The sequence below is a fragment of the Seriola dumerili genome, unplaced genomic scaffold, assembly GCF_002260705.1.
Source record: "Seriola dumerili isolate Sdu_G_001 unplaced genomic scaffold, Sdu_1.0 BDQW01000378.1, whole genome shotgun sequence".
Taxonomy (NCBI): domain Eukaryota; kingdom Metazoa; phylum Chordata; class Actinopteri; order Carangiformes; family Carangidae; genus Seriola; species Seriola dumerili.
In genome coordinates, this window is record NW_019174633.1 from 333557 (window position 1) to 353163 (window position 19607).

At 38.7% G+C, this 19607-nt stretch overlaps 1 protein-coding gene across 1 annotated transcript in view; it reads left to right on the top strand.

The window, feature by feature from the left end:
• ctdp1 (CTD phosphatase subunit 1) overlaps positions 1-19607 on the top strand; it is a gene marked incomplete at its 3' end in the record, with an annotated part of 33714 nt that overhangs the window by 12122 nt on the left and 1985 nt on the right. Inside the window, exons 9-11 of the mRNA XM_022760954.1 lie at positions 2413-2554; positions 2703-2933; positions 5215-5368. Of these exons, the coding sequence (XP_022616675.1) occupies positions 2413-2554; positions 2703-2933; positions 5215-5368 (527 nt within the window). The remainder of the gene's footprint in view (positions 1-2412; positions 2555-2702; positions 2934-5214; positions 5369-19607) is intronic.

The window sequence follows — 19607 nt, forward strand, 5'->3', positions numbered from 1 at the left end:
AACCGTTCATAAATGATGCATTAATGCTTGCTAATGAGGGTAGAATTTACCAATAGGACATGGAGTGTTTCTTGTTAATTACCTAGACTGTGGCAGTTAATAATAACATAAAAGATCTCAGAACATAATGTTTTGCACCGTTGCTTCATTGTACAGTTTTGCACAGTGCGTGGATCCGCTCAGCCCCTCCTTCCACCCCAGTCTGTCCCGCTCTCTCGCTCTCTGACACATTGACAACAGATAATGTGTCACAGTCGGAGTAGTTGTACCAGTCTACATTTAAATTTCCCTTTAATCGACAGGGAAATTGGTCGTTAGGAACATCCCTGGTCAACGTACGACAGTGAGGGGTGTAGCACTTTAGTGTTACCTCTGAACGAGCAGCAGTGAGATGTTCTGTTTTCATTACCAGTAACTTCATACAGCTCTCATATGGCATAAAGAGAGTGAATATTAAACACTGAGATTAATATCAGTGAGATGAAATTTTGCTGTCGGACATGCGTGTCGTTTCCTGTGAATTCCTCGCACATATGGAGTCAATCTGAACCCAGCACGGAAATGGCAGTCTCCGCCACTACCAATAAAAACAAATGTAAAAAGATCTTGATCAGACATAGCACAACATTTACAGATTAATTGATAGCTGCCGCCCTGGTGTAACAGTTGTGTGACTTCTGTGCTCCTCCTCAGCTTGTTTTGAAGTTCTTACTGACCAAAAATTGATTAATACTTTGAATATTAAGGGTTAAAATTGATTCTTTCATAGTTCCTTGAGACTGCTCCTTCTCTGTAATTAGGCCCAGTTGATTGACAGAAACAAAGTTCACTGCATCTGCCATCAGAGAACCATGAGAAGGCTGCAGGCTATGTTTGTGTGGCTTTTTTCCCAGATGGTAAAAGTACTTGCACTTTTAAGGCCTAGATTAAGATTAGTTTTAGAATAATGTACCGTGTTGGTTTACACATTAATTCATTAAGCACCATTGACACCATCTGCAGAAATGTTCATGCATTTTCTGGTAGTTCACAAGATACAAACAATACAACATAGGACTCTTGTCCAAGACTCTTCTGAAAATGACGACTGTATTGCGACCAATCCAGTTAAGCCTTTTGAAAACAAGCGCAGGAAGTGGCATCGTTGCCTTGGAAGCCAGCGCCGCTGAGAGCAGCACTTGGCAATCAGTCACTTTGTACATCAGGAGACAAAAATCAGCCAGAGATGGAATCAGCGCGCTGTGAGCAGTAGGTCCACTCAGACAGGAAAGAGCTGCAGAAAATGCCTGTTTTATTGCCAGAAAAGCAAAATTGACAGATATTCATCGTGTGCATCTCACAAAAGTAAATGATTAATTAAGTGTTTACATCTGGACAGCATTTAACCCGTGGATCTATCGAGGAGAAATGGACACTGTGTTCAGAGATGACGTCCCATTAATTCCCATGAAAGTTGTTCACTTGTTTGATCAGGCTTCCTCACGCTTCTGTGTTTTTGGGCCCATAGAGCATGTGCACTAATGTCTCCCATGGAGTCACATGAATGAGACAAAATAAAATAATCATGCAGCTCTTCTCGACTTATTGGACCGAATGGATGAAATTCTGATATTAAAAAGAGTCATTTCACGGATTTGTGACGCTCAGAAAAATGTATTTACAGATTTACAGCTGCTCCTCTTCCAATGATTGTGTTTGAGAGAAATGTTTTTTGGGCCAGTGAGCGTCTGCTGGCAACATGGCCGACATTAAGATGAAGAGTTTTAACCATGGACAAGAATAGATTTTTTTCGCTGTTACAGGACCAATTGCTAGATGTTTGTTAGGATCACAATAATTCAATTTAGTTACTTAAAGTAATTAGTGCTGCTCGTTTTGGCAAAATTCATAAAACTCATTTTGTCCAGTTTGCCAATTTATGGCAAACAGCTCAGGACTGAACAGCCATCCTGCAGACTTGTGCACCAACTCAACTAAATGTGCCCAAACAGTGGTAATTAATGTGTGAAAAAGCATTTGATTGTTAGCCATGCATGGCTAAAATAACCCAGGGTTAATGAGCTTCTACAATCAAAAGATTCAATTTGGCATCTTTGTGTAAAACATCAATAAGTGTTATTCAAGCAGAAACGCATCTCTCAGTGGATTTCACCCAAACAATACTCAGCTTTCTGTGTTTCTCAGAAAACTGTTGAGTTGGCAGAAAAGTTAAATGGCAGTGGCTCCAAAACACAAATCATCCTTTTCAATCTTACTAATAATATTGACCAGGCAATTATTTTCCCTTTTCTCTTCCAGGAAAGAAAATCGGAAAATTGATAAATTATTCAGCAGACCCACAGATTGTGTATTTGGTTATAGCTTCTGATTGTAAGGGTCAAAACCTTGTCCTCATTCACTCCCGTCACCCAGGCACCGAGAAGGTTCGTCAGGGACAGGGCTGCAAGCACCTCTATGTCGTCAACCCCGACTGGCTGTGGAGCTGTCTGGAGCGCTGGGAGAGGGTGGAGGAGCAGCTGTACCCGCTAAAGGAGGACTACTCCAAGACGCCAAGGTAAAGGAGCTGTCTGATGAGCCATGGTCTTACAGGCCTCCGCAAACATAATAGATGTGAACTGATGACTTAAAAAATACCGCAGATGTATGAGAACCTTCCTCTAGGATTGTCTTTACTCTGAGATCTTGTTTCTTGTCCGTTAAAGGAGCAACAGTCCAGCAGCTTTCTCTGACAATCAGGGCTCCCTGCAGAAGCCTATTTTCCACCCAGCTCCCATCCACCACAGACCTCCACCTCCAGCCCCAGAGGTCCGGACCTACGACCCCGTCACAGGGAAGCTGATCCGCAGGGGCCCTCAGGTGTCACGGCCACCACCCTATCTCCAGGCATCAGGGTCTTTGTTGCTCTCTGATCACAGAGAGCAGTCTTGTCTCAGGTACTGCAAGAAATGAATTGGATTTGTGCAAAATAAACACGCAGTGGATGAGGCTGTCTCAAAAAGAGCTAGACAGCTATAAGTCTGACATGAAACAGAGCAGCTGACCTAACATATAAGCTTCCAGGAGAGTTTTTGTGCTTATTAAAAAAATTAAATAGATTTTCTGTTTTTCAGGTTCTAAATCTAATTCTGAAAAATTTAAGCTTAAGCCTATGAAATGATCTTAAATAAAATATTCGCCACATCATCAAACCTTTACAGCCACTGTACCTTATTTTCAGTTAATCCCACTTAAACTCATAATAACTGACTAGAGCAAATGTGTATTAATCCACTGCTGAACACACTCCTCATATAAAAAAAAAACACCACTTAATCCGTTTACTAAAAACTACAGTTCTACACTGTTTAGGAAAATCCTTTTTTATGTATTCATTTATTTAAAAGAAACTTTTTTGTGACCACTTTTTAAAGATTTAATTCTTAGTGTCACAGACATGATCCAGAAGTATTAAAGAGACGCATTACTGGTTTTGGTGTTTTAATGGGATTTGTCCACAATTACAAAAAAAAAGTGGATGTTGAAGTTAAAGGAACTATATTTGAGCCTTTTCGTTAAGACTAATTTGGTTAATATTGTGTTCATATTATTTATATGTTCTTGTTTATTTATTGACATGTTCTGTCTCTTACTTTGCCGGTCATCTCTCACTCTATTTCTCCATAAATGTTGCCCCTTGAGAGTTGTGCAGGATTGTAGCAGTATGTATAAAATGCATAAAAGTGTGAGTTATGCTACTGATGTTTCTCAGTTTAATATTTACTGCGGATTTGCTCATAACACATCTCAAATGTATGGCTTTGTCTTCTAGGCCTCATTTGCATCCCGCCCTTCTCTGTAAGCTGAAACAGCTTTCGGTGTAGTGCTACAATAATATTTGAAATACCCCCAACGGTGACCTGCAGCGCCTTCAGTTATCAACTGAGGCACAATAAAACCCCCCCTAACAAAGCTTTTACTGTATGGATTGTTTATAGCATTTGGTTGCAGGGGAAACCGTCAACCCACGAGTGTGTAGTCTGTTGCTCCCAGACGAGCCTCTGTGCTTGCGTTGCACATCTTTTCATCTGCACACTGGCTCTTAAATAAAAGCACAATAAAATCCAGGCTACTTTACACTACTAGGGGAAAATGTCTCTCTTCAACAGAATGAGATGCTTCTCTTAAAATGTTTTATACTCATCCAGTCATATAAATATTTGATTCTGTTGTCATGACCTTGTTTAATCTCCACTTACAGTTTAACAAGAATGATGTGGCAGGTGCAAGGAAAGCTTCACAGTCACACGTCAAAGTCACCTTTGTGATGTACTGCTCTATTTGTCATTGATGTGTCGGTCACAAATGCTAATGAAGAGTGTGTCCTCTCTCTGTGTATTTGTTTGTCATTGGGCTGTCACAGAGACGCAGTGGCCTGACGGTTTTTCACAAGAGGAATACAAACTGTGACTTTACTCTCCTTACTGGACAGTCACGCCGGCTTAAAATGTTTTGAACTGAATTTATCTGAGATGACACACTGTAATTAATAGTCACAAGCATGAAATTGGCCCACTTTATTCGTGGATTAGAGGCAATGTGGATGTTTAAGGGAGTTGCATAAACTTGGATTTAATCATCAAAGCATCTGTTCAATTAAGCACTGTCAAAGGGAAACGTCCTCTTTCCACTTTCATGAGATTTTTATCTAATGAGATTTTGTTACAGAGAAGAAGCCTTTGTAATTCTCATCGTTGGTCTCCAGGTCGACTTTCACTTTTTCACCCTGCACTCTACATCTGCAAATTGTTTGCATTGTGAAAAATGTGCTGATTATGTACAGTGTTTGCAAATTAATGGAGTTCCCTTGCAGTTTCTGTAAAGAGTACTCTAAAAACAAGACTGCATTTGAAAGCAGCACAAGCTAACAAGATAACAACAAAAAAAGAGTCATTAAATTACATGTAACAACATGTAATAAGTATTCATTTTCAGTGATATTAGCACATTTATTGGTTGACTCAGTTGATGACAGATTTGTCAATTCATTTAAATTTGTTGATTAATTGGCAAAAATGGCCTCCATACGATTTCAGCCACATTGATATTTTAAAAACAGCAGATACCTATGATATTGACAGTATAGACAGATGTCACTGATATCTTTCTGTTAAGCTAACTATCTAGTGGTTTGCCTGCAAAGTGTTTTAAGTATTTCGTCTGTTTATTTTACCACAGGGGAACTTCAAAGACTCAGCAGGATGACGCGGCGGGGTCCAGCCAAGACGATGAGCAGCCGGGACCGTCGCGTCGGAAACGACAGCCGAGCATGTCAGAAACTATGCCTCTATACACACTGTGCAAGGAGGATCTGGAGAGCATGGACAAAGAGGTAAGGAAGGAGGAAACACTCCTGTTGACTCATCCTTCTATTAATTTGTCTAGGAATAAGAACGCCCCGAGAGGCTTAGAAATCTGTAATGTTGTGAGACGTTTACATATAGAGCCAAACTGCTGCTCCGCACAATAGAACAAGCTTTGTTAATGTCACCATAAACAGCAGATTTGCTGCGTTAAGCTTTTAGTAGTTCTGAAACTCCAGCATAACAGAGTCCTTGGTGTTTATACTTCTCTTTCACTCTTACTTTAATGTTCTTAACTTTATCTGATAAAATAAATACCACTGAACAACAGTTTAGTGGCATAAAGACAGAAAACAGACTCCTGTTCCTAACTTTATCTGATAAGATAAATTCAAGTAAACAGGTTAACAGTTGCATGGTAATAATAAATATTATAAACCAATGTTAGGCCAAAACAAAAATGAAAATAAACAATAACAATGAATAAAACATCTGATAAAACAAAAAAAAAATGCCAATAAAATCACCAACAATTAATATAAATGCCAAGATTAGAATTTAAGAGCTATTAAAGTTAGATAAACCCAAATTAAAAGCCTGATTAAAAAGAAAGGTCTTTAATATAACTTTTAAAAAAATATCAAGTGAGTTTGCTGTTCTAAGATCAAGGAGAGGGTATTCAACAGTTTAATGGCATAAAGACAGAATACAGCCTCACCAGAATTGTTGTTCGAACCTCTTAAATAAAAGCAGTAAAAGGTCTGAGAGTTCTTATTGGAACATAAAATGAAAGGCAGCTTTATTAACAGGTAACAGGACTTTAAAAATCCGATGCAGGGTCATGAGCAGGGCGCTAATACAATACAATACAATCCCTTTTTTGTGTTAACCAAAATCCTCGCTACAGCCTTCAGAATTAACTGCAATTTTCTTGAAGACGTTCTATGTAGCCAGTAAAGAGAGAGTTTCTGTAATCTCAGCGAATTGTAATAAAAGCATATATCATCATTCTAGCATTGCTTGGAGTTAAAATTGTTTAATTTTGGCAATATTCCCAACATTAAAAAACAATGTTTTTGTGACCTCATTAAAATGGCAAATAAAATGTTTGTCTAAAAGATCGTAAACCGTTCTCTGGTGAAACAAACATATAAAGTTGAGTATCATCTGCGTAACGTGATATGTAAAAAGAAAAAAGAACAGGACCCAGAATTCTTCCTGGAGGAACACCATAATCAATATGAAATCAATAGGATGCAGAATCACCTGATCATGTTTTGACCAAAGGTAGCTGTCATTTTCTATACAGAAACATTTACTGTCAATGTCACCATTATGGATATTTGAATGGTTTAGGGATTTTCAGGTTTGGTTGTTGTAGCCTCGTGTTGTAGTTTCAGGTTGGCTGCCTCCCTGTGCCTGTGTGCATTTTTCCATGTCAACTGCTCTTGTCATTTGTTGGTAAAACTTATGGAAAAGTTAGTAGTGCTTGGTTTGATAGTTCAGATCTCACTGCATTGTCATGTATGATTGAGATGTGAAGTTTTGAGCTTGCAAAATTCAAAATGCATTTGAATACATTTTATTATGCAGCTGTAGTAGATAGCTTTTGGCAAATTGCAATGGCTGACTGAAATATTTTGCATCTATAGCCTTGAAAACATCAGAGCAACACATCCTTTAATTATGCATCCTCTTTACATTTCCAACCTGTCATCTATTCTGATATTCAAATCCTTACATATGCTATCATGTCAGCCTACTTTCTGCATTTTATACATTTTTTTGCCATTCATGCAAGGCAGGTGAAGTGATTACTAATGTCTGAGAGCACTGCACCTCCTGCTTGGATAATACTCTTTAATGGAGGCTGGATTCGGCTTCAGCGGGGGGAAAATGTGCAAAGCGGATCCTTGAGATCTGCCAAGAGCCTCTCAGCAGGTGATTATTCTAAAGAAAAAGCTTTGTGGCTTGTTCACATGGGACATGAAATGTGACAAGCCATGTTTGAATTGAGGTCACATGTTGCCTTGCGGTAATTATTTGGTCCCTTTTTCATTTAGTGGAAATATCTCATTGTAGATCTGCAATGGTTATCACTCAACTACTTGATTTTTCCCTTTAAATGACCTATAAATATTAACAGTATGTGATTTTGAATGATTTGCTTTACATTATAGCCATCTTAAAGCTGCAGTAATCAAAATCTTTATATTACCACTGCATGATATTACAGTGTGTAGTGTGAAAGGGTTCACTCATAGTGTCAAACCCACAAAGAATTATCAACAAACTCTCCAGCGCTATAGAGCGTTTTGGAGCTCATTGTTTTTTGGTTTTACAGCCCACTACGTTACTTTTGTGGTTGACTCCCACAGTGCTTAACAGCCTCGTTTCCAGGATGTGTTGTTTATTGATGTTTTAAAAAAAAAAAAAAAAGAGAGCCACATTACAGCCTTTGCAGGTGTTTTCTGGGGTGGGATGCATTTATATTAAGGATGCACACAATACATTTGGGTGAGAAATATTTAATATGAAGGAAAAAGTTTAGGCCTGTCCTTTAAAATGAGTCGATGCAGCAGTCAAGAACCCTGAGTGACTGTTTGTGCTTATAAAAACAAAAAATATAGTAAGAAAAAGCATGTTTGGTTTTTCTAACTATATTTATTATTATTAGTATGTACTATTCTTTTTTTGTTTTTGAACTGCAAGCACATGACCAATTAATATACTCGGGGGCGGTACTACACTCAGTAACGAATAGCGGTGGTATCGTCTCTTTAAACCTCTAATACAGCTAACATAGGTTATACTGTATGTCCTGCAAGGAAATGGGATTTTAAGTTAAATTTAATGGAATGATCTGGGTGTCAGTGTGATTGGCCATGCTTTAAGTGACAAACTGACTCCTGTTACTGGGATGCAAAAGAGTCTGCCCGGTCATTAACTCAATTGAATTCTGTAGTTAAGTTACTCTGTAGCTGCAGGCGACAGCTCAGTCTGCTGTGCTATGCCTTTCTGGAAATAGACTTTATTATCCTTATTTTTTCTCCTGTAAAATACTGTGCTATTCTGAACAGGGCTTTTGTTTAACATAACCTATTGCCACAAAATAACGTAGTGTGAAATGTTCCTTGGCCTTGCAAGTAGTGCTAGATTACCACAAAGCTAGCTAGCCAAACATGCTAACATTTATAGCTTACATTAGAGCAGATAAACACACTGTTAAATCCATTTCTTACAGTTGTGTTTGTTTTTGGAAAGGCTTAAAAAAAACAAGACCGACCCTCTAAACTTTTTAAATGTTGAGCACCACTCTTATTTTAGCCCCATACACATCACATTGGCCTGCTTAGAGATCCAATTAGGGAATAAGTGAATAGTCAATCACTTAGTTTAACAAAAACTACAAAAAAAAACAGAACTATTGCATTTCCCCCTGATAAATGACACGGCAGAGTACATTGTGTTGGAACCTAACGATCCTCCCTTTCTCGATGGAAGAGACACAGTCCTCCTAAAGGTAATTGTTCCTGTTACCGCTCAATTTTATTCTTCATACACTGCGGCTATGGCAGAAAATAGGACATATTTTCAAAGATCATGTCTGTGTTTGTGCCTATTAGACATCATGGCGACTGCAGCAGGAAGCAAACTGGAAACAGTTTCTATTATTAATCTGGAAATGGTACATTATGTCAGTGGTTGGGTCAGGCCTTTTGTATGATTGAGTCACTAAGGTGGTTCAGACTCAAAAAGGTTTTCTCTGTCCCCTTTCTTGGATAATGTGGGGTATCTGAAAAGGAGAGGATGTGCTGTTTGAAGATCATACTTTTCATGATAATTTGAATGAACGTCAGCAATACAATTTGATAATGGATGGCTTTGAGTCATTGCTGACAACGTGGTTAAATTGAATGCGTTAGGTTTCATCAGAGAAGGGAACAACGTGTCTTTCACAAAGAGAAATGGATCTTTCCCCGCATATGTGTTGTTTAATGTTGAAATTATGGAGGTCTCTGAGCTGTGTAAAGGCTGGCCTCTTATGAAACGTTCGTGAGCAAGAACAGAATTGATGTTACTAATGTGGCAATTACTCATCTTCTGTTAACAGACGAGATCTGTCCTTTGTCAGCAGTACATGCATTCTCATGTATCTCACCTTGGAACCACAAAGGCCTTCTCTATTTAGTGCCAAAGACCTGTGCTTTTATATTTTTATGAACCAGTACCATTGTGCAGTAAAACAATATCATTGCAGCGTGGCCTTAACATTAATTTTCATTCAATTAAAGGCCAGCCTCTTGCTTATGTAGCACTATCAAAGTGGAAGATCGCATTGGTTAATGAGGGGTTCATTGCTTACACTGTGTGTTGTTCCCGGAACACCAGCGGCACTTTTTTGTGTAAATGTGACATTTAAGTGGCTTGAACATAAAGCTGAATGAAGTTCACCGTTGAACAGGGACGATTTGATGATGTTTTTTTGCCCCATCTGGTTGTTTTTGTTGTATTGTAACACACTGGCCCCTCTATTGGTTCAGACAAAGCTCATTTCAAAAATAGTTTGATTTAAAAATGAAAATGTCAGGCTGATTTTTCAGGCACACATTTTAAAGGTGATAAAATAACACTCGGCTATTAACACAGAAAGATTCTAAACGCTAATGCCACTGTTTCAAAATGACCAGGAGGGGGGAGTGAAGTACACAAAACCCACTCGACTGTATCAATTTCATTTTACTTCATCACTTAAGAACAACATTATATTGCTGCACATATTGCATCACAGTATACCAAGAAAAAAACAAGGTGAAACTCCTCCAGTCTGTGCCACATAGGGTTTGCAGTTATAGAGCAAAGTCTGTGTGAAACAGAACATGGCTCATAAATGTGTGATTTTTGACAGTAAACACCGAAGCTCAGGACTTTCTGTCAGGCTCCGATAATTTGGAAGTTTCTTTATTTACTTCTTCTGCTACTTGCAATTAAAACTACATTGTTCCCCAACATCCTCTGCACTGTAGAAAAGTAAAGGGTCCTTTGTAAACAGACTATTTCAAATGTCATCCTCCTCGGACTGCCTTCGCTAAAGGGCAGTCTGTGACATTCTTAAACGCTCTAGATCTTCAGGGCAAAGGGAAAGAACCAGTCTTAATTGGCTGGAGCAAGGTACGCATCTGAGTCAGGTAGACAGCATCACATAGACAGCATCACATTTAAATGTCACCAGTGGTTACATGGTGGTGTTTGTCAGTTTTACCTGCAGCAACATGTGCATAGTTGCCCAGCAAAGGATCACAGCAGTGTACCAACAGGGTGACCTTTCCTTATTGGTTGTGTGTGATGGAGCTGGATTGATACTATGTCAGCCACTGGCAGTCACAAGCTAACAAACAAGATAAATAGAAGATGCTAACTACTAACTAACTACTGCTAACCGTTCTGATACATCTGCTAGTCACCCATTTTATCAACAACAGACTTGAGGCTGAGTCTCTCTGATGTTTCTGATAGTCACTTCTCTTTCACCAGAATTTCTCCATGAGGGAAGAAAGTGTAGATGAGCTTCCAGCCCCAGTTCTCCATTTTTATGTGGGAAAACGATGTTAAACAAAATGTTAATCATAGCAGAGTATTTTAAAAACTTTTTTAAAACATTGAACTTTAAGTTATTATTAGTTATTATTTAAGTTATTATCATTAGTATCTAGCATTCGATTGCTGCATTGAGAGCCTAATGAATTATTGTCCTTCATCGTGTTCCATGAAATTTAGAGAGCTTTATCGTTCAGTTTACGTCACAATCAGAATTATGGGAAAGTGGCTTAATCATGTGTAGTCCACACATACATGAGTGTCCGCTAGGGTCTGAGCGATGTAAATGTAGTCATCAGAGGGTGTACGCGAGGCTCTGATGTCTGTGTACCGTCCAATTTACTTTACTGGCGGTTATTACGCTACAAGGGTTCTCTAAGTGATCTAGAAAGTACTATAATAAGAACAACTATACATCTGTGGTGTCTGCAGGTGTCCATGTGGGAGGGAGTATAATTGAGGCTGAAGGAGTTCAGACAGGGTTTTCTGCTTTCTCCATCTTGGTTTATTGTGTTTTCATAGCTCCGTCAATGAACTGTCTCCCATTATTGAAAAGTAATAATGTTTTTTTTTTTCTCACATCTAACAGTTTCCTCGCATTTCTGTTCATTAACAAAAGCAGCCAGTCTTCACACCCAGAGAAACCTTCTCTGATGAAAGGGATCATTTTCTTCTTCTTCTTCCTCTCCATAACTTGAGTTTGAATCCCCTTGACTGTACAGCATCAAGTCAGTACTCCATATTTAAAATAATCTACATCAGGGTCTTTAAATATGTAAACACCTGAGATTTTCATTGTTAATTTTTGTCATCTACACAAAAATCCAGTATCCACTTCATGCACCACTTCACTTTTAACATAAGGTATTTAAACATGCATTTTTTTAGGAGATAAAACTCAAGTCAATTTATGTATGTAGCTGAAAGTGAATGTAAAATTAGCTGGATTTGAATTCCTGAGGAATTAGCATTTTAACTGCCTTCATCTCTGTAGGACAGTGCATTTATCAGCACCTTTCAACTGTTCCGGCACACCAAGTCAGAGTTAAATGAAATGCTGATGAGTTCAGGCTCCAACAGTCAATGACTATTGAATGATTATTAGACAGAGTCAGGTGAAGATTCAGACACAGGGCATTGTTGGTGTGACACGTGTGACGCCATTGGGGGCCCTCAGAGACGTGGCTTATTAAGTCTGGGTTCACAGGAGATCAGTCACAGTGATCCCAGCGCTCCCTCCGCCTGCAGGTATCGATCTCACAGCCTTGGTGGGATGTAATCCTCGGGAGTTACTGAGGAGGAGGAGCAGCTTCAGTATGAGTCTGCAGAATAAAGAGGCTTGTTAGGATTTTTTTTTTTCTCATATTATTATGATAGCTATAGAATTGCATACCATTGTAATTCATTGATAAAAATCGTGCGTCTTCACAAACAGGCATAGTAATGTGTTTTGTCCATCCAGATGTGAGCCATTGGACCCTGTTTTGTACCGTGCTGTAGCTAATGTGTACCAAAGACTAGATAAATCCAATGTGCAGTATATGAACGCCTTTTTTTTTTTTTGCTCCGCTGCAACAGACTTACAGACGAGTAATTACAGCTTTAGTGTGAAGAATCGCAACCGTCCCAGCAGAGCTTCCACGGATATGAAGTGACACATGGTTCAGAGGATTTGTCTCAGCTGATGATGAGGTTTCTGTTGATTTAAAAGCTTCATTTAATTTTTCTCTTTGCAATAAAGTCCCAAGTTTACTTTAACTCCAGCGCGAGGCTCCTGCTCAGCTTACCGAGCTGTACCAGCAGGTCAATGGTATGGAGTAACGCTAGGGCAATAATTGCATTTGTTTGGCAGAGGATAGCAGATAAGCACTAGAGTTATGATGTGGTCACGTCGTGTCATTTGGACTGTACTGTGCCCAATAAGGAAGTGTCAAACATTACATTTTCTTTCAGTACGCTTGGAGCAGCTCCAGTGCTGGGTTTTGAGAGAAGTTCAACTTTGGCGTCACATGGAGTGCTCTTATATGCAGACGAGGGTCTCAGTTGTCATTGGATCATTCAAATCCCAGTTGTATCTTTGCACTTGGAAACATCCATCCTTGTATCCTTGTTTGATAAACCCGTATAAGCCCTTTTATGAGCTCACCTGCACGCAGCTCATCAGAAACCGGGACACTGTTAAATGATACTGACTACAGAAAGAGCAAATTTATGGCAGCTGTCACTTCACAGTTAATTGATAAATAAAAACTTTCATTATTTTTGAAAGCATCCTTTTAGTGCCTACCACAGTCCTGTAAATAATGACAATAATAATTCATTATGAATTAATGATAACAAATAAGGTTACCTTACCTGACATACAGTATCTGGGTTATTATCAGGGCTTATTTTGTATAGGTTTGTTTACATGATTTATGTACTTGGGCACACGTGCATCGTGATGTTGTTGTGTTATGTGATGCAATGGCTTGGAGCCCCTGTGGGACAATAAAGTATACCTAACCTTACCATAATAATAATAATAATAATAATAACACATAGATGAATCCATGGGTCCCAGACAGGATGAGCAGAGCTACTGACCCGGTATAACTAATAGCCTAACATTATAACATTATTAAATGCTACAGTTGCATTGCAGTTATTGCTGGAATGAGCTCCACCTGTGGGAACGTCTATAAATCCACTTCGTTTGGAACCAATAAGAAACAAACAACTTACAAAAACTATTGAAATTCATGTTGGCAGGATTTATTGAGAAGGCAGGACAACATGTACAAGTAAAAGATGGACAGATTTTTTTTGACAAGGAAGAAAAAACAAAAACAAGCAAACACATCAGTCAAATCCAAAACATGAAGAAGCCGTTCTTGTCAAAACTCAGTTGCTGTTTTGGCAGAGTTAACTTTGATTGCTTAATTGCAGAGTGGAAACTGAGGAACATATGTGAAAAGAAACAAGCTGTTGATGTTGTTGTTAATGTTCTTTGAATAACATCCAATAGCTCTCCTTTTTCTAGTTTCCTCTATGTTACAGTTAATTTACAGTTTGGGAGGTTTAGGTGCCTCAAACCTTTTCCAGCCCCCAAAGGTCTGATAGATAAAGTTTGGGAACCACTGGATTAAGTGTTACTGTCAATACTTGGTCAATTAGTTGATTATTTTCTCAATTAATCATAAAATGCCAGAAAATATAAGTAATGCCCGTCACAAATTCTAAAAGATAATTGGTTTAACATCATATTTAACAAAAATGAGAAGCTGGAAACAGTGAATTTTTGGCAACCTTACACTTCTACAATTAGCTTATGCTTTATAAAATAACTGTGCAGCATTGTTTCATCTTCCCATAAAGTAAAAGTAAAAGTGAAGCTGTCAGTCTCCCTAAGAGTGTGTGGTGCTGTCCATGGTGCTGAACATATTCACACATTTACACAGAGTTCAACACTTTGCAGAGCAGTGGGTTACAAAATATCAGAGCAGTGCTACAGGGTCAGGTGCAGTCAGCCATTATACCGACACAACCAGCACATTACTGCTCCGTGACAAGCCGCTCTGTCATCCAAACCAGACTCCATCCTCTGTCCCTCAACCTGGAGCGATATGACTACTCCCTCTGCTCCGGTTTCCATTCCCCACACAGTCCCTGGCAGCCTGACAGTAACACCTCAAGTCATCTGACTGTGACAAGATGTCCACTTTTGGTTCTTGCTCAAACAATTAGCGTCCATTCTGCTTTTATTTTTTCCAAAACCGTACAGATTCAGAAAAGTGCATCATTGATATAAAAACTCTCTGAAAGCTGAAGTCTCTGAATGAATTCTCTGAAGTATTTTATGTTCTGTTCCGAAGTGATGTTTTCAGCTCAGCCTTATGTAACCACCCTCGACTAACCTCAGCTGCAGTGTAGCACGATTTTCTGAGATGATGGTGAAAAGAAGCCAATATCTTCCTGTTTGCAGAGCCTCTTAAGAATTCTTGTTCTCAAAAGATTGTTGTATTCTCTACATTTGAGCCCTTGTTGTAGGAGTAAAGTAGAGGTGGGGTAAGGATGTGAATTCTTCTTGCGATTGTTCCCATCAGAACGGGAATCACAGGATGGTATTGGTCTTTTGATGTGAACCCTGAGCTAACTCCCTGGAGTCTAAGGCCTGTAAGACTCTGTGGAGGTAGCTGGACATGTCTTGATATTTTTATACATTTCACCTTTAACAAAAATAGTAATCCCAAAGTGCTACATTCAGCACAAACTCAGCATTATTTCAATAATCTGAAAACATTAAGAATTTTGTTGATCTATTTGTTTAAATCAACTGTAACTTCATCAGAATCAGAAATGTTATGTGGTTTGACTAGCTTACACATTAAACCATAGAATTCACCATTTACACATTACAACAGCCATAAAACATGTTCAAGTATTTCAATCATTTACACCTGACACATGCGTTAGCCTATACTAATGAGACTTAATTGTCACAATCCCCATGAGTCTGATTTAGTTGGCTGGAAGGAATATTACAAACGTACTTTGTATAGCACACAATATTACACCACAGGAGCCTGATGATGACACATGAAATAATTAATCAGTGAGAGGGCTAATCTGAACATTAGTGCATTACAAATAACAGACGGGAGCACAGAGTGAGAACGTAAATTGGAAAGAATGAACATTTTAATTACAGCCGCAAACGGCAACAATCGGGGTCCAAGCAGCTTGAGAATATTGGGGCAGAATCCATGAACTGTGAGCAGTGGAGCAAAGATGTGCAAAAAAAAAAATCAATTACTTTGGCAGATGATGTGATATGCGATTTCTGTTGGTTGTTTTTGCATTTTGTTTTCACTGAAAAAATATAAAAGTGATGATGATGTTTTTTTGGGTCTTGTACCAAACAATCATCTTTGTTTACATCTGGAGAATATGATTTGTAGGTTGGGACGTCTGAATGTTGTGACAACGACAATGTTGTGACACATTTTACCTTTATCAAAAAAATTGTTTTTTTTCTCTCTTTTTTTTTTAGCAGCTCCTACCATTTGGATATTGCATTTGGCCATATTGCAATTTCGATTATATTTCGATTAACTGTGCAGCCCCCACTTTTTCCAATTTTGGTCAGAAGTAGTCCAATACGGTACCAGCAATTTTGTTCCTTGGACTCTTAATTACACTGTCTAACTTTAGCTCGCAGGTAGTGAGTTGACGTAACTGGCTGCAGTAGGTTTAACATGATAGTTTTACGATCTGCTGCAGAGAAGTTTTAGCTGCTGCAGGTGCTTTAGTTTCTTTATGACAGAAGTTTTAGCTGTAAAAACCATATGATATATGATATGATGTGCTGTGCCAGTGCAGATTTGATGGAGGTAAAATAATTCACTTAGTCACTTAGTGAGGTCTGTGCTTCTGATTGACCGGTGTCACATTTTGCTTCTTCCCTAACAAATCGTTTGTGGCTTCATTTAATAGTAAGCACCAGGCTTTCATGCCTCTCTTCTTATATATTTGCATTAACTTCCTTTCCCCTGGGCCTCAGGTTTTTTAGCTTTTTCTCACAAATGCAAAACCCCTATCTTCCTCTGTGCCCACATTAAATGACCTGTCAACAGTCCTTCTCCACGCAGCAATCACCTGTCCGCCCTGACAACTTGTCACGGATGCAGTTAGTAATTTTGGCAGGGAATAAATCTTGTATGATCTTTCTTTCAGTGGGAATTTGGTACGTTAAATTGTCCCAGTGGGGTCCTCAGTCTGGTGAAGACATGAGCTCCTTGTACAATAACCATAAGAATAACAATAAGAAATTGGCCAGGACAATGAGCAGTGATTGACTTGCTGCATTGAAATGTGTCGTGCACTCACTGCGGGCTCCTGCCTCAAATATTCTGCTGCTGAGTTTTCTCTTCTGATATATGTTAATGTACTGAGACATGGATATTTTTCCTCTAAAGTCAGACCTGAAGTGAACCTCTGCTCTTCAAACTCTTACTTTATCCTCTGCCTGAGAGTGAATTTCTTTCTTGGTTTACCTCAACATATGCTGTGTTGCCTGTATGCAGTTCATTGTTATGTTTTTTTTGTTGGTTTTTTTTTATCAGTTTTTTACCTGCATGAATTTACATGTCACATTTTTCTCTTCAAAGACAAATGTGACAGAGACACTATGTTACTGAAATACAAGATGGTGTTTTATTATTCTAGTCTGGTAAGTAAACAGCTGTTAATGCTAATTTTGGCTATGTAGCAGTTGCAAAACTTAGAAATAGCTCCTTTGATTGACAGTGATTCATTAGCCACTTGCATGTACTTGTATTTACAGTAATATGAGTCTCTGAACTCTTAAATGCTTGTATACATGTAGTCCCAGTGTCATTATCGCTTGGTTATTATTCCGGCTAATATTTTGAAGTTGTACTGTTGGACAGTGATGAATAGAAAAACCTTTTTTAAAATACCATTTCATTTTTGACACATGTAAGACAATAATTCAGGATAAAATTTCAACTGATTCAGTCCTGAGTGGTGTTTTAGAGCAGGAACTTAACCAAAGCCTCGTTTAGCCACTAATTTTCTCTAAGTTGGCCTCAGCTCAGCTGAAGCTCATTGCTCTGGGCAACAGCAGTTCACTGCTCCCACAGTAACAACTATTCCTAATTGCTGCATTTCATTTAAAATGAATGACTGTCGGCGTCTTTTGCTGGACATGAATCTTTCAGTGTGAGTTACACCTCGGGCTGAATTTAAGTCTGAAACTGAAATATCTACGTCCAGACTTCAGAAGTGAAATCTAAATACCTTTGATATGTTTTGATGTCTCCCATTGTATTCTGTCTTTTGTGCACAATAGGCATGTCAAATGACAGTAAACATCATTTTTAGAACACACAAAACTTCCTCTATTTCATGTTTGCTAGTTTGCGCTTCCATCCTCTAAATCTTGTACATCTTTCTCCAAACAGATGAATCATTACAGTCGACCACAAATGTTCACACAGTAGCGGAGAAACTGAAGCCTTTAGTCAAAAATAAATTGTGTACTCTACTTGCGGCGTGCAGTGATGAGACCAATAGCCCGACTCTAAACTAGCTTTGAGATGGTGCCTTGCTGTGCTTTGAAAAGTTTCATGGTGTGCTCTTTGCTCGGCCTTTGATTACAGCCAGGAGAAGGATGCAGTGGGATGTTTGCAACACTGTTTGTGGGGATTGTTAATGCTTCCATTTCTGCTCAGGCTGCGAGACCCTTCCTGAAACAGTGAACTGTGGAATGGTTTTTAAAGTGCAGTGATCAGAAGCAGACACGTCTCAGCTAGGCCGTATACTTTACTGTGGCCTGCCTCATTGGTATTTGTCGATAGTAGAGAAGAACTGCTTTGATGCATACACTGAACATGGGAATGTTTTTGTATTTTTCGCTCAGAAATAAACTTTTTCCACTATTGCCGGGTAAAACATGTTGGAGAAGATATGTTCACACAGAGGTGGTGTTCTTAACTATTTAAACTTGTGATTTGTAGAACATGAAATTCACTTTTTGTGTAAATAAGTATAAAATATAATGATACTGCTGTTACTGGGCAGATTTTTCCATTTTCTAGTTTATTTTTGGTGTTGTTAGTTCAAACACTTTCTGAGCGTCAGGCGTCTGCGGTGGCGTTTCCAATGGTAGTGGTTGATAGACATCTGAGAGCAGGCATTGCCAATAGCCATATGGTATACGAACACTGACGTACGTGTTTTATCTTGTACGACAGGTCCATGTAGTGTTGATGATGTAGTGGAGTTGAAGTGATATCATGACCCATTTTTACTTTCTGCCCACAAAGATATTGCACCAATCAAACGAGAGCTACGCAACAACACCAACATTGTTGTCATTGTCGTCAACATTGGCGCAGCAGAAAGTAACACATTTTTCAAACTTGAATTTTCTATATATTTTTTTTTAAATGAACACATAATTTATTATGGTGATTTTTAATTTCATTACAGCTTTAGATGACCTATTTGTAACCCTAACTGCTACATCACTAATTCCTTTACTTACACATCTCCAGCGGTGGAAAGCAACGCCAGTGTTAACTCTTGTCTCTAGCACGTCTTTTCTTCTACTGAAGTTCGCATGCTAACTAGCAAGCTGCTAGCAGATGTTTGCGCTATCAACTCCAATATTCTGTATTGGATGTGGGCACGGACACATCTGATGGATCTGAGAAGTTACCATTTTGAGTCAATTATGTTCTGTTACTTAATAGTTTTACAGTTTTACAGTACAAGTAGTTTTAGAACCTCCACACAGGTAAGATGATGAATCCATGCTCAGTGTGCTGCCCCTTGGCAGACCTCTGGAAGTCCGTCCAATCAGAACAAAGTGGGCTTTTATGGGGCGGGGTCTTAAAAAGCCCAGAGCAAATATTGCCTGTTTCAGTCGGAGGCTCAACTGTGGAGTTGCATAACAGGCAGGATGAGGTAAATAAGGATTTTTTTTTTTTATCTGTGAATCATGCAAAGCTACTGAAGAAGACTCCCAGAAGAAAAATGTGGAGCTGGAAATGAGCATAATAGATTTAAGATTAAAGCACATGGATTTTGTTGGGATATCTGTTAGATATGGTTATATGGATTTCAGTATATACTTTTTATTCAGACCTCTACTGTGTTTCTGCT